Here is a 15,960-nt window from a genome sequence, read left to right as displayed (position 1 = left end):
ATCTAAGAATGAAAGAATTTGTTGCCTTTACTTAGATAAAAAAAAAAAGGGGGGGGGGGGGGGTAGAAGAAAAGAAAAATTTGCTCAGCTAGATGGTATGAACTCAAGTGGAGATGTAGGATCTGCCAGGATTAGTATTTAATCTGTTGTCTTAAACAGGGCTTTTTACAAAGGCCTGGAGACATTTCATGAGCTGAGAGTGATGATGAACTGGAAGTTTATTACTTTGCAGTTAAGTCCACTGGTACAGTTATTTCGCTTTTAAAAATAACTCTCAAAGAAAATGTTGTACAGACACTTTGGTACAGGAAAACACAGTGTCATCTTAAACTCCATCTATTCTTCACATTTTTGCCAGTGCAGTTAAAACAAAAATGACCACTAGTGTAGACTGTAGTATACTGGGATAAAAGTGCTTGCACTGGTATAAAAGTGGTCCAGCAAAGCAAAATAAGCTGTACCATTATAAAGTGCTTTATAGCGATACAACTGTTTTTACATCAGGACTTTTACCAGCATAGTCACATCAATGACAAAGTTTTGCAATCACTTCCCTGACATAACTATAAAACTTCTGAAGTTCAGACTGTGCCTTGGATTTAATCTGCATGGAGCTAGAGACTGTTTGCTGAAGTTGCTTTCAAAACCATCTAAACATGTTAGGAATTCAAGGTTAGGTCCATGAGGACAGCATTTGGAGTTGGAGGATAAATACACTGAATTTGAAGGAGTAGCTCTGAATTTACACCAGAACAAATGAAATCAGAATCTGGCTTCTGTTTTTTTGAAGCTGGTATAAGTAAAGCTGAAGACAAATGAAATGGGAGGGAGGCGGTTGCAGGGAAGCTGAGGAACGTGCTGGCGGGATGTGACACAGTGTGTGTGGGACGCACACCCTCTGCCCAGGATTTTGCACTTGGCATGTGTTCATTTACAAAGGTACAGTGCCTTCTGTTGTCATTGTAAACCCACTACTTTTAACTTTTGTATTCTTTCACTTTCCTGCAGGAGATGATCAGAGAAGAAAATCCTAAATTCTGTGTGCTGGTGTGAAGTCAACCACTGCGGGAAACGATTAACAGAAGAATTAACAAGAAAGCCCATGAAGCATTTCTTTCTGGAATCAGTATCCCATGACTTATCCAGGATCATCAATGGATAGACCTCAGGTGCTAACAAATTAGGACCTCAGTTTGATGAGATGCGAATGAGAATCTGCCTCTAGATACATGTCATTTATTCCTTAGTTGCAAGTTTAAAAATACTGCATTTGCTGTGGCCCAAGCTGTCACATACAGAAAAGGCTCAGTTTATGCCTACCAATATTCAGGTCAAGCTCTTCAGCACCATTACTGAAAAGTTCTTAGTTTTAGTGAAATTCAGTAACCTCTTGCTGATCGTTTTCAGCTGAGGACAGAGGTTTGGCAAAAGGACATTTGCAGCTTGTAGGATAAATTGTGACGGGGAGCAAGAAAACCAGACCAACAAACCCACAATGTCACTGACCCTGTTGTAACTTTGAAACCAAATGATGGCTGGTCTGAGGTCTCCTCCTGGGTGGCCAGAAACCAGGAATTACAACTCTATGTAACTCCTAAACACAGCTTCCTAGGAGCAAAAATAATGTCAGGTTGTACTGTAAGAGGGTGGGCGCATACCAGCAGCACTTTTTCAAACTATATAAAGGTGGTTATCTCAGTGCTCTTGCTTGGGGACAGATGGCCTTTAAAGCCTCCTGTAATTGCAACCTATTGATCTGGAATCTGTGATCAATACTGTCTTTATAGAGAGAATTTTAAATATAAATTGCATCGTATATCTGTTTGTGAAGACAAAAGCCCCATGTGATGGAGATCCACCTCCACTTAGCCCAGGCACTTCCTCCAGCTTGAGAGTTATGATGGCAGGTGGAGAGAGGACAGGGATGGGGGCCTCAGCCCAGCCTGGCTTCAGGCACCAAGCAGCCATGTCTTTTCTGGGAGGAAATCTCTGCCAAAAGTTAGGTTGCTGTCTTTCATTCCCTTATGTTTTCTCAACAGGTCTGGTTGCAAGATAACATTCACAGCCAGACCAAACTGAGGGCTGACCCAGGCTGCTGTGCTGGAACCAGAGCAGCAATTTCATGGCAGGACTAGGCCATTAGTAATTAGCTGTAGTAAGCAAACCTGGCCTCATTAGCTCTCATCCACAGGCTGCCCTGGGCCTGAACTCTTACTTTTGTGCTTTCCCAGTCACCAAGTGCTGCTTGCTTTCTGTGCAAAGCCCACATGGATGCTTCCCAGTGGAAGTACCCCTTTTGTTCTAGGAACTAACTGTAGGTATAAATGAGTCAATAGGTATGGCACTTTCTCAAAGCACCATTAAGAATATTAAAAAAAAAACTAAAAAATTGTGGAGCCAATCTTGCCATCTGCACGTGTGAGAGTTGACTCAGTAGCCTGTAAAACTGGCTTGGAAGGCTTCAACCCCTGCTGTGTTAATATATAATTATTGATTTTTTTAAAATGACTTCTTCTATCCTCCATGATCTCTAAAAAAAGCTGTGGAGGTCAGTCTTGTAAATACATTCACAAGTAGGTAATAAAACCCATGATAAGTTGCATTGACAAGTAATTACTGGGCAGGTTTGTTAGTGGATTCTCAAAGGTTGGTTGTTTTTTTTTAACCCTAACAATTATTATTGTACTAATGACAGCCATTTTTAAAGTTAAGTGTCCTTCTCCCTCTCAGCTTAAATAATAAGAGCCTGGAAAAATCACCTGAGTCTGATCCACTGGAGTTCTTACTTATTAAGCTCCAAGGAGATGCTAATTAAGTCTCCTTCTTTTAAAATAAAACTTTTTGTTTTGTTTGTTTTTAAGGTGATGTGACTTATGCTGACATAGATGGTGGCAGGAAGGGAGCTCTGATTTATGAATAAATCTCTTAAAGCAGTGTGTAAGGGTAACAATTCTTACTGCTTTATTGCAGTACAAGTGCATAAACAGCTTGGATATGTGGTGTATCAATATGCCACTTGTTAATAAGCAAGGACGTGAATCATAAATATTTGGCTGTTTGATCACCAGGCTTTTAATTAATGTTTTGATGATCTCCAATAAGAATAAAAGTCAGAACGATAGATATTGAGTAGATACGACAGAGAAAAGATGCAATGATTTTCTGTGTTACCTGATTTATATGACAGATAAACTATCAACTCATCCAGTTTTGTATAGAGGAGGAGAGAGAAGAGACATACATTTTCTTTTTTTATATCATAGTGTAAAAGAACAACAACCACCAAACCAAAAAAATCACTTAATTCAAATGTCTACCTAAAATGTTCCCAGGGGACAGCGATGCAGGCAAAATAATCAAGTTTTAGCACTGTGTAATAAAGGTTTGTGGCCAGATTTTAAATGAAGTAGCTGTTCCTGCACTTGTCTGTGCCAGAGTGAAGCCTCCAGAGCAAAACACGCTGCTGGGCCAGCCGGACCTCCCTCGAGGGGAATCAGCCCTCCCAAAAAACTGGGATCTCAGGTACTGGCACAGCTGGAGCTGGGGTAGCCATTGGTGGAACCATTTCCCTATTGTCACCATGAGCCTGCCGCTCACTGGTTATGGGGCACCAGGGAAGCCTCTTTTCACCCCAAACTGAGAATCTGGTGCTCCAAGGAGCCCCAGACCTGAGCACTGGGAGCTGGCTGAGGCAAAGCACCACCCTCTTCAGAGCCCTTGTTGGCATTTGTGTAGCTTGGCCATAGCTGCAAAGGGCAAAACACACTGCATGAAGGTTTCTCTAAAGCAGAGAGCAAAATGCTCATCTGCAACAGGGCACAGGATTGGGGTTCATCTGAAGCCAGTGAGAACTTCACCCACTGGATGATGAAACAAGCCAGATATTTTTTTCTACAGTATCCAAAAGCCTGGGGAAAGACACAGGGCTGGAGATACACATGTGGATTCTCTCAAGTGGCATTTCACTGCAGTGCTCACTGCTTTGGGGTCTGTGCTGCAGGACCCACCTTGCACAACTTCACTTAATAACTCTGAACTGGGCTGTGCGATTTAACGGCTTCTGAGGAGCTTGATGCTAATGCATTGATTTTGCTTTAATAGAATTTTGTTGTCAGTGGCCGGTGCTCAGCACGGCGCAGGCTTCAATCTTAACCCATCTGAAGGCTCTGCTCGTTTCCAGTTGAGCTCCGTTCATTTCCAGTTGAATAGGTTAAGCAAAGACAGACCTCACTGTTCTCAATTCACTTTATGATCCTCCCATCATAAAAAATAATATCAGCACCTTGCTTTTCATGTCAGAACTACATTTGAGCTGCTATTCCCTATGCCCATGAGTAAATCCCATAAAAGCCGCCCCGTTGTACTGTCGCTATTTTTCCTTGTGGATGATTGATTGATGGATGAGTGCTGACACTTCAATGAAGCTATTTCGACTGCCATCTCAATCCGATGATGTGAGGGGTATATTTTCTGTCCATGCCTCATTACTTCAGAATGACATTCCTGGAACTTCATTTACTTTTTCCCTCCTTCCCTCAAGCGCCATATTTTTTCCCATCTAGGTTATGCATGCCATAAAAAAAGCAATTTGCTATTATATGTGGCATAAGGGCAACACTTTCCCTAGGAGGTAAATAAGAAGGGCCTTTTTTTCTCCTCCATGTTGAGTTTAGGGATCATGTCAAAATTTCCCAAACAATGACAAAACAGGCCCTTCTGCACAGGCCATGGCGAACACAGTTAACATGTTTTGTCTGATTTTGTGAGTGCTGTGCTTCAATTCTATCCTTGAATGTCTAAACCAAAACAATAGTAAAAGACACCCCAAAGCCCTGTCGTATTTGAGGAAGATCCTCTTCTCCACTTGTGCCTAGCATGCTTTGAATATTTCATTTGCAACAGAGTAGCGATTTACAGCTTGATTCAGACTTATTTTCCCTCTGAGAATAAGGGAAGTTCATCGTTAAACGCAGAGATGGATTTGTCTACCAGAGGTTGCTTTCGCTGCGAGGAGATGCTCAACGAGAGCAAGCAGGGCTGTGCCTGGTTTTCCAAGCTGTGCACTAGGTAACGTGAGGCTTGTGACATTAGCATATCCTGGAAGGTTTTGTGAGTTGACTCGGGACCCGATTTTAATCTGTGTAATACAGTATTCCCGTTAATAATAATGTATAATTAAGACATCCGTTAAAAATCCATAACGTTAATTTAATGGAGAAAATCTAATACAGTTCTATTGGAATTTTTACGTTAAATTAACTTTAACGGGCTTTTAATGGATGTCTTAATTAGATCTCATTATTAACGTGAATATTCCACAAATTAAAATTGGGACCTTAAAGTTTTAATGAAAAAAGTTACAGGCACAAATCTGAAATTGCCATCTTTGTAGCCCCCTTTTCCCCAGGTCTCCGTTGACTTGAGGCAACCTGGTCCAGTGGAAGGTGTCCCCGCCCATAGCGGGAAGGAGGGGAGGTGTTGGAACTAGATGATCTTTTAAGGTCCCTTCCAACCCAAACTGTTCTGTGACTCTATGAATCTAAGCCAGCTGTGTTCTCCAGCCAGGCTGGACAGGGAGTGTGAAGACCAGATTCTGATCTCATTTACGGTGGCATAAATCCAATGTAACTCCACTGACTACAACGGAGAACTTTAGATTTACGCTCGCCTAACTGAAGAATGAATTCAGCCTTATTTCTTTTATATCTATATATAGATATTTATATAGGGATATTTATATATAGATATACCTATATTTATATAATGTTCAATAATCTAACAATAGTGCTTTCGTTTAAAAATCACTCCATCGTGTATGTCTCACCATAAACCAGAATGGAGATTTAAATATATATATATATATAATCTATCTATGAGGAATAAAACAAACTGAAAATAATCCATTTCAAACAAATCTTTGGCAGCAACATGGTTAAGCATAACTATTTGAACAACTTGCACAGAAGATTAACATTGTTCAGAGGTTTTTTTGGCTCAGAATCTGTTTTAACTTAATAATTCTTGTACTTACTGTGATGTATTGATCCCTAGTGCAATGACTGGATTGGGCAACCCAGGTGCAACAGTAATAGCTGCACAGAATAGAAACATTTCCTTTAGACAAACTATCCCAAAGGGGTTATAAATAGGAAATGGACATTACCATGAAAAGTAAAGCTTCCAATGTGACTGCATCTTGTGTAGCACGCTTGGACATTAAAACTATGAAGAAATATTTTTTTTTTTCCTGTCAGGAGTTACAAATTGACGAAATAAGTACATCAATGCTCTCAGTCATTATCTTACTTCAGTGGCACTTTGTTTTAGTGACAGCAAAAAGGGACAGTGGAGACCAGACAGCCCCAGTGCAGTTTATCAATGAAAATCTAATACCGTCCATAAGCAGGGGAGTGGAAATCAATACTTCATTACCAAATTGTTAGTGAGGATGAAGAAGAATAGCTGGAGTTTTTTTGGCAGTCTTCTCGGTCCGGGTTGTTGTGAGTTCAATGTCAGGATCGGAGTGACGCGCAGGGGCAGGCTGGGTGTGGGAAGCCTGGGCTGGAGAGCTGGAGCTAAGGCATTCGTCCTGCAAGCAGAATAAGGATAACAGCCATCATTACCCAGGTTCTAATCACCATTCCAGATTCTACTGACTAGGTAATTTTACCAATAGAAATGTCTGGAAACCATTCAGCTTTGCTTTACTTTGCCCACACATAGGCTCACAAAAAGCAAAGACGCAGAAGTGTAAATCTCACTCCACCCAACCTCCCACCCTGAGATCCTTACATCTGTAACCATGCAAGGATTAGTGGGTTAATGCCAAAAAAATGCTGCAGCTCTGCCTGGTTCACTCGATGTGTTGCTCTTCATCTGCGCTTTTCCCTTATGATGCTTAACCCTAGACAATATAATGAGCCTCTTTCTACTACCAGCCAAGAACATACTCTAAAACCCTCATGGTGAGTTGGACATCGTAGTACACACATTATGTCTAATTACTTGACTATCACTGTGCTATTTCTGGCTGTGGTAGCACCTCCCCAGCATTAAAAGCTGCTGTTCTTCCACTGGACCTTTTCTGTCCCGTAACTACTAAAAGTGCGAAGTGACTCTAGCTGTGAAGTTACTTCTACGTAGAGACAGAAGGTCCTTGTTTTATTTCCTTTCAAGATGTGGGTTTAAAAGTTCAGCCCAGAGTTGAGTTCTGTTCTGCTTGTAACTTGGGAGAAAGATACCAGGAAAAACAGTAGAAAAAACAACTGGAAAAACAGGGTGAGAAATGAGGCAAGCAATAAGCAGAGTGAGAGTCAGTCTGGAGAGAGCACAGATTAAAAAAGACCAGCAGTGGGCAAAAAGAAATACGTTACTGTAAAATATATTATCTGTTCAAGGCCATGGATATTTCAGCACATACAGCTCAAATCCTGCAGTATGTTCCCTGTGTTCTGGCTAAATCAACTGGAAATTCAGTAGTAGCTTTATTTAAACTAAAATAAACTCTGCTGTTCAAAAAATTCCAAATGAAAACAAAAAAGTCCATTGACTTCATGCCATTTAGTTTATAATTCGGTTTGTTTTACAATATCTTCACCTTTTCAGTTTTCATAGGGATGCTGAGTTTTACATTGGCAACCCAGATCTGCTATGGAGAAACTGCTGGAAGGGAAGAAGAGGTTTTGGCAGCTGAATGTAGAGACTTTTGGCAACCGAGGATGCACGGAAGTCAGTTTGAAATTGTGGTGAATACCTTAGATAGTTATTCCTACCTAAAAGATATTAAAAGCAATCCATGTTGACACTTTAAAATGTTGTCTTTAGGTTTCAGAGGTAACGCTTCAGAGCAATTCACACTTTGCAAAGCTATTATTTTCCACTGCAAGAGGACAAAACTATGTCACTTCACAACTTGTTCAAATTTTAAAGAAATCCAGGTCTTGCTATTGTAATGTCTGGAGATGAAATACATTAATGCCATGAGTTGGCTCTCCTTCTGTGGTCAAGTTCTCAGCTGCAGAACCACCCTCTGCAAAAGGTCTGAGTGTAGACCGTGGAGATGGTACAGGCATTTGACTTTTCCTTTCCGAGAAGATTTTGTAGCCCTCGTTGGGATGGAAAGCTGCTTGTGGCACACCACATAAGTCCTGCTTTGGATCAGATCAAGCTCTGTAGCGGCTCTGACATGCAGAACATCTGCCCAAGTCATGAATGTGGGACACAGACACTATGGGCTGGTCCTGCATAGGCCAACATGAGAGGCAGTGGTATAACAGCTGAGTGCAGGAGCAGTAACTCTTGATTCAGTCAATGCTGCCCTCAGAATGTTGTTAGGGCAATTAGCTGCATGTAGTGTTACTGAAAGTTCTGAATCTGGGAAGGAGTCTTGGTTTGAAGCAGAGTAACTGCAGAGTAGTGGTTCCCTGCCAGTGAGAAATATTCATCAAGGGCTTGAACTGGAAAACTAAAAAGCCAAACTTCTGCCTCCTTTTCTTTTTCATTCGTTGTGAGGAAAGTTCTGAGACCTTGCATTAGAGCAATCATGAAATTAGTTTAGGAATATTTCTGATCATATTCACAAGGGAACCATGCACATAGCAACATTGAGGACATCATTAACTCTTGGCAGAGTTCTTCAGAGGCACATGAGTTATGGTTTAGGTCCACAAAAAACCCTTCTGGCAACAAAACTGCTTCAGAAAGTCTCACCCCTTTCTATCATCTCCATCATTATGGTACAATCCTCAGCTGTGTCCCTGCAACCATCTGTGGGTCTACGCAACCCCAGGCAAAAACTGCATCCATCCCTAATGGATCAAGGGACTACAGAAACACTTCCAACAGAAGTTCCCAATGCAGAGTTAGGATTGCGTAGACAATGGGAAAGGGTGGAAACCTCTTCATCTGGTTTTACTGGTGGAGGAAAGATAAGATGGAGCTAGGCACTTGGGAACTGGAAGGAACTCTCTGCACTGCTGCATGTGTGCAAGCAGCTTTGGTTTAGCATTGCTGTGAAAGCTGTTTGTGACAATTGGATAAACAATGGAGGCTGTGTCCATATGCTTCATTAATGGTAACATCCATGCATGACTAAAATCAGCTGGGACTTGGCATTGATTTCAATTGGATGAGTAGATCTAGGTCTTTTGGCCAGTCAAAGTCTCCAGCCTTGGGGTTTTTTTTGGTGGGTTGGGTTTTGTTTTCAGTGTGCATGGATATCACTGCAGGCTGGGACAAGACTTTGGGAAATTAATTAGTGTGAGCCCTGATCAATAAGTGTCATAGTTTATGTATTTCATTATCAAGTCTCTAAGAGATTCAGGGAGTATGTGGAAAGCTTGTCACCCGCAGTCTAGGGCATAGCAGCTTGGATGTTCAAACAGGGCTTGATAGGTGAAGTTTTCTGCTTCCTGAGCATTTTGTGGAAAGGTTGTTCAGTCTGTACCTCAAAGAAAACTCTATCATTTAAATTGTCATGAAAATGTGGTTGAGGGTGTTCATTATGCTGATGTCTTGTACAGTATATGTGAAATATCAGCTGCAGATACTAAAGCTTTGCTTTTATTTAACATTAATTATCAAGCCATCAACAGATGTAAAAAAAGTTGTATCTATTTTCATGCTGATGTGTCAGGCCACAGGACTCCTCCTAGCAATCACCTTCCCACTCCTTGTCTGTGACACAACTTCTCTCTCCTTGTTCCAATCTTGCCATAAAAACACAGCTGTGAAACCTCTGAAATAGGAACGCTCAAACATGTCTGCAACCTGAGACAACTGTCAACTGTATGTCAACAGCTAATCACACGTGTGTCCAGCCTTCACAGGCTGGCACCAGCGCTGCTCAGCTGCGCTCCTGAGCCCATCCGTGGCTCCTGGTGCCTGAGAGTAACAGGGAGCTGGCACTTACCTTCATGCACACTCCTACACCCCCCCACCTCCCAAATTCCCATGCTTCTTTTGCTCTCTCTAGTCTCCTTTTTCACTTTTATCTGTGACCAAAAGTCAAACAACACATCTTCCTGGGCAGGTAGGACATGGGTTGTCTACTTGTGGGTTGATTTTCAAGTCCTTCACTTGGGGATTGCTGTCACTATTTGATGTTTGGGTATGTGAGGAGAACACTGGCCAAGGTGTGATGGTACTCTAGAGCCACGCAGATCACAGCAGGTTTGTGTGTTTGTAATGTTTTATGTTTTTCTGTATTTGCAGATCTTTGCTAATATAATTTTATCATCTTCTATTAGCGTAATGGGATGATAAAATTTACAATATGTATCTGTGATCCACCCACTAAAGTCAAGGGGAGTCTGTGGATCAAAACCTTTTCATGCTGTAGTTGTATCTATTGAAATAAATTGCAGGACTCTTAAAAGGCCAAATAGAAAGACACAGAAAGTCCCTTTGTGGTTACCAAACATATTATCTCTAGATGTCATTTTTGACCTACTTTTGCTAGATTTTTACAGCAGCAGAAAAATCTCTTCCTTAAAGAATCATGCTCATGAGCATAATACCTAGATAGGGAAGAAAAGCAAATCTGGGTATATTCTATTTCAATGAATTTCATGAATTGCAATATTACAGACTCTAAATGCCTTCTCGTTACCCATAATTATAACTAAGATTATATCAATCTAAACAGTAACTACTCAAATGATTCATCATGATTGTAAGGAGCATGCTCTCTTAAGTTGTGCCTGCCCATCCATTTTAAAGCCTTGCGGCAGGAATAGCATTCCCGAAGGTCATTTAACAGCACATTAAATAAATAAATAGGACATATTTGTTTCAGAAAAGACTCTCTAGCAGGGTGGGAAAGCATTTTGGGAGTGGTAAGAATAACCTCGTGAAAACACACTTTCAGCTCTGCTTCGTTCTTGCTGAGGGTGCAGCACCCACCCAGACACATGCAGAGGCTTCACATGATGCCATCAGGGAAAAGTCCCTAATGTTCTTCGTACTGAAGGGTGGTGTCATGCCAAGAAGCTGCACTGTGCACTGCACAGAAGTTGCAGTCAGCTGCTGCTCAGCAGCCAGCAACAGGGCACAGAGAAAGGAAGACACATCAGCACAACCCATCGTGGTCACTGGCAGGTCCCTGAGCCTCTCCTGTCTCTGCAGAAGGCACTGGGCTTTGTGCATTCAACCTGAGTCATCAGCCATACAGAGAGGAGAATGTGGAAAAAGGTCTCTACTGTAAAAGTGAAACATATTTCTGTCCCATTATCTAAGCTTATAAGAATGCAGGACAATAAAATGGAAAAGAAATAAGGGCTGTAGCTCAGATATTCCTGGGGTGTGTCTGCCTAAATACAGAACTGTCTGACTGTGGTAACGCCCAGGTGGAGGAATTCAGAGATCTCATTGCCTGTGATGATGGAAACTACGTTTAATAAAAACTTGAGGTCATTAAGTTGTATTTTTCTCAGAAAACTCTTTGTTGAAGATATTTTTTTAAGTGGCTAGGGCCAAGGCCAGATAAAAGACCTCTGGGTTTCAGCAGCAAGATCATCAGAGCACACATCTGCAGCTGGTGCAAAACACCTCTGTAGGAGGTCAGTGAAGTTATGCTGATGTACCTCAGCTGGCCTGGCCCAAAAGTTTTGTGATAGAAATGAAGAATCTGCTTGAAACTTGCCAAAATAACCCCAAAACCTTCCACTAGTTGAGTTTCTGGCTTTCTTAAATCTCTGCTATCTGTACATATAGTTTTCTGCAACAGATTTTTTTAGCTGTGACTCTGTCTGAGCAAAACTCTTAAGCATATGTCTATTGGTATTGTGCACAGTGCAGTGAACACAGAAGTCCCTCTCTGCCAGGATCCTGTGGGCTAGGGCTGCATGGGTACAGCAATACAGATGTTTTAGGGGTATGCCTGTGCAGGCATCTATGTGTGCCACCTGAGATCTAAAAGAGTGATGTTTCTCCATATACAGAAGAGATATGCTTCTGCATATACATTATACTCTATGTAGAAATATAACGTATGAATATAAATATATTTTTGTATTTAAGTTTATGTGTGCCTAGACAAAAAGCTGCCCAGTCAGACCTACTGAGTATGTGTAGCAGTGCCCAGCTCACCAAGGTTACTAGACATCCCTGAGCAAATACAGTCAGATCCTCCAAATCCACCTGAACAACACGGCTTGTGAAAATGCTGACATCTGTTAGCCTGAGCAGTTCCCCAGAGGGGCTGGCAGTTTCTTCTGTGAATGACTAGAAAAGGATCTGGGAGCATTTTTAAAAGCAAGAATGGTGAGACATATCCCCAAAAGACAGAGGCAAATGAAAGATGCAGTAAGGGTGGAGATGAGTGCTGGGGGATGAAATTCCCCCATTATTTCTCCACACGTGACCGCTCAGTAGTGTGGTTGGAAGGGTTGCAAGGGACCTCTGGAGATCATCTAATCAGCCCCCCTGCTTACACAAGTTCACCTAGATCAGGTTGCACAAGAACAGGTCTAGGCAGGTTTTGAATGACCCCAGAGAAGGAAACTCCACAACCTCTCTGGGCAGCCTGTCCCAGTGCTCTGTCACCCTCAAAGTAAAGAAGTTTCCCATTTAGGCTGAGAAAAATCTGTGATGCCTTTTCCCCTGATAATTTGAGCAATTCAGATCTTTGTGTGGGCCCAGGAAGCTGGGACCCATCAAGGTGGGTGTAGGGATGGTGCAGGAGGGTCAGCCAGTGTGGCTGCCAGAAACAATGAAGCTCAACCCATCCTCAGTTCCTTTAGCCAGGAGAGGAAGGGAGGAGAGTGAGATGGGTGCTAAATCCTGACTCCCATCCCCAGAGATCTAGTGTGCCTGGCTTTAGGCAAATCATTTCACCTCCCTGTTTTGCTCAGAGATGGAATCATATAAAAACTTGGGGGCTGTGGCTCTCTGTGTCTTCACAGAGACATGGTGAAATCCTGGTTGAATGGGATTCCTGCCATTTGTTTGAGAAAGGTCAAGATTTCAGCTCTGATCTCAGCTGGGCCTCAAGGTGACATAGGATACACACATGCACAGTAATGAAGAAGAGCACACATGATACCTAATGGGCAGAGAAGACACTTAGCTGGTGTCTCCTAATTACTTCTGCACAAAGACAAAGCCCAGTCCAAGGGTATCTGGAAGGATCACAGGCTTGTAAAGAGGGGGGAAAAAAAAAACCAAAGAGAAAGGGAACATCTCATTTTTTTTCCCTATAAAAAAGTATAATCATCAAATCACAATGTATTTGAGAGCACATGTTATTGACAGCCTATTCTTGGAGGGAAAAAAAAAAGAAAGAAGTGGATTTTTTGGCAAAGTTTCTCTATTTGCTGAAGATTAAATTGTTCATTGTACAGGGCACCATCTGCCCTTGGAGAGAGATTTAGTTGATGGCAGCTGCAACCAAAGTGTGGAAGATATAGCTGAATTTTTGGTTTCTTTTCAACTAGCAACTGTCATTACAGGTCACATGCAAACTGTGTCATTTTCTGTGACAAGCAGGTTCTGTAGACTTGGGTGCTTGCTACATTTTAAAATGCCACCTGTATAGATCCCAGGAGAGAAATAGCTCTTGTTACACACCTTGGAAAAAAAAGTGAATTCAGAGAAGGTAAGACAAAGCAAATATGGTTCAACTGTCCAGACGCTGGCTGTGGGTTCAAGACTTAGGTTTACATGGATGGAGTTCAGAATGTACTGGTGGTTCACTTAAGACTAGATTTTGTCAGTTAATGTAGGCACTTAAAAAGAGCAAATTATCATTTGCAAGGCCTTACTCAACTGCTGTGTAATTCCTCAGCTGCCTCCTTGTTTCCCTTGTGGTGGAATTCCTGGTTAGATTAAACCCCAAGCTTTTTCAGTTCTGAATAAAATGTCTTTAATCACCAAACTAGAGGCTAGTGTGGGTAGATTTTCTCCCATCTCCACCTATTGAGCTGTAACATTAAAATGTCTGCATTCAGTGTGAGGTAGTAAAGGCTACTCAAGAGCGGGGAGGTGCTAATCCTGTCTCTGTGCTCAGAGCTGTTTTGATATTACACAAAGGCTGTCACTGGCTACAGTGAACTCCTCCAGGAAGGAATTTGTACCTCTTCGCTCTCTCCTGAACATTGTAACTCTTCTGCAGGTGAATTACGTTCCCTTTCTCCTGAGCAAAATGGGAGGGGAGAAGTTAAGAGCACACTGGTAGATTTTATTAGGACAAAGAAACAAAGCAAAACAAAAAAGCAAACCCAAACCTCTTTCCTTTCATCCCTGCCTTGCTATGAAAGTGCCTTCATATTTCGAGGCTTGCTGACAATATTTCAGGATGGTACATCACACACCGTCTCTTCTGGAACAGCAGACATTGTCAGTGCTGGGAGACAACTGCTCTGCATTGTACTTCACAAAGACTCTCTATAAAGCATTTCTATAGAAAAAACAAAAGATTTTTGAAATTTGTGAGTCTCTTAGCCTTTCAGACAAGGATGAGTCCTGGTTAATTTTCTTCTGATGATTTCCACATTTTGTCTAAGAAAAACAACAGCTAGTACTGCCTTAAGACAGACTGAGCTAGTTAGAACATGCCTAGATAGAAGGGGATTTTTTGTCCTTTTTTTTTTTCCACATGGAAGAATTTACAGGACAGAATTTTGTTATTAAGTTTATCCTGTTCACTTTAACCTTTTGGCCTTCTGTCACATTTTGTCGTGGTAGAATGGGGTCGTGTTTTGAAATAGAAACCGCTACTGTAGGTAAATGTTTAACAAATCTGCTGCGATTGAATCCACAGGCTTGGATAATAATGATGATTATTTTGTTGTTGTTTGTTTTTTAATGGGCCTTTCTAGCAAAATATTGTTCATCATTTCAGGTGTCAGCACATCTTTCTGATTGTTCTGTAATGTGCACAGACCATCCAAGCCATACCAATTTGGGAAGGCTTCTGCTTCCACATGCTTTTCTGCTGCAGAGCAGAGCCAGGCTCAACCCTTTACTCAGGCAGATGCCCATTTCCATCCATGATTTGACCGAGCCAAGGGCTTTCAGAATTAGGGCCTTTAAATTAAAAAATGCCTAAAATCTAAGACTGCCTCTTTGGGCTATGCTTTGCAGAAAGCATTAATCATCAGTAGAGGAGGGCTGCTTATGTGAATTAGTGTGCAATGTGCTGGGTTCTCCTTTCTTTGTGAGGAAGCACTTAAAACACAAATTCCCACCTTAAAAAACCAAACTCAGTGCGAGCTACAAGTAAATCACCTCCTCTGTGGTGCCAGAACTGCACATGCTCTTCTGCTGCTGATTCATCTACAAAATATATCACATGCCAGTTACTTGAATTAGGATCATGGGGAGAAGGGAATCATTAGAGAGCAGAAGAAACTCTAACGCATAAAGAAAACTTCTCCGTTTGTCTCCTCCGCAGTGCCTGTTTTATTTCCTCTTCATGCACTGTCAGTACTGATGAGGCAATGGATGCGCTAATCCTAAGCAGTTGCTTTTGGGGGTAGAGTTGTTGGGGTTGCAAATGTTTGATACAGCAATAGCTTTGAATTTCCAGGCAAGCCCTTTTCCCCGGTCATCGCCATGTGTTTAGTGGGTCTGGTAGGTGAATGACACAGCCTGGATCAAGTATTTCACTCTTGGTGCTGTTTCCTTTGCTATCAGAGTGCCTTGAGAAGCCAGGTAAATTAGACTTGGAGAAAGGGATGCTGCATCTTTGAGTAATGAGGCTGGGAAACAGGGAACACATTTTCCACTAGCTCATGTCTCACTGTATGGCATTCCGATTTCGTGACACTTCATAATAAATCATTGCTTATCACTCACATGGGAACATAACATGGTTCAAGTTAAGATTCGTTAGTGATTGTAAAGAAGAAACATGAATTGCTCTATATCAGGGCTTTTTGATCATCTTTCTGTCCACTGCAGGCATTTTTTTTATTGTAATATTAACAGTAACCACTGTTTAAAGCATAAATATAAAGGAAA

The 15,960-nt window shown here is 41.7% G+C and overlaps 1 protein-coding gene across 2 annotated transcripts in view; it reads right to left on the bottom strand.

Moving 5' to 3' along the window:
• Positions 1 to 2,845: 2,845 nt before the first annotated feature.
• Positions 2,846 to 15,960, bottom strand: part of TSHZ2 (teashirt zinc finger homeobox 2) — a 223,504-nt gene continuing 210,389 nt past the window's right edge. For both annotated transcript variants that reach the window (XM_054173362.1, XM_054173364.1), the window contains exon 3: positions 2,846 to 6,589. Coding sequence is in view for 1 of the 2 variants with exons in the window: in XM_054173364.1 (XP_054029339.1) it covers positions 6,588 to 6,589 (2 nt within the window). In the remaining variant the exon portion in view is untranslated. The remainder of the gene's footprint in view (positions 6,590 to 15,960) is intronic.

This window comes from Dryobates pubescens, chromosome 26 (assembly GCF_014839835.1).
Source record: "Dryobates pubescens isolate bDryPub1 chromosome 26, bDryPub1.pri, whole genome shotgun sequence".
Lineage (NCBI taxonomy): Eukaryota > Metazoa > Chordata > Aves > Piciformes > Picidae > Dryobates > Dryobates pubescens.
The sequence above is the reverse complement of the archived record's forward strand: the minus strand, read 5'-3'. Positions and strand labels throughout refer to the sequence as shown.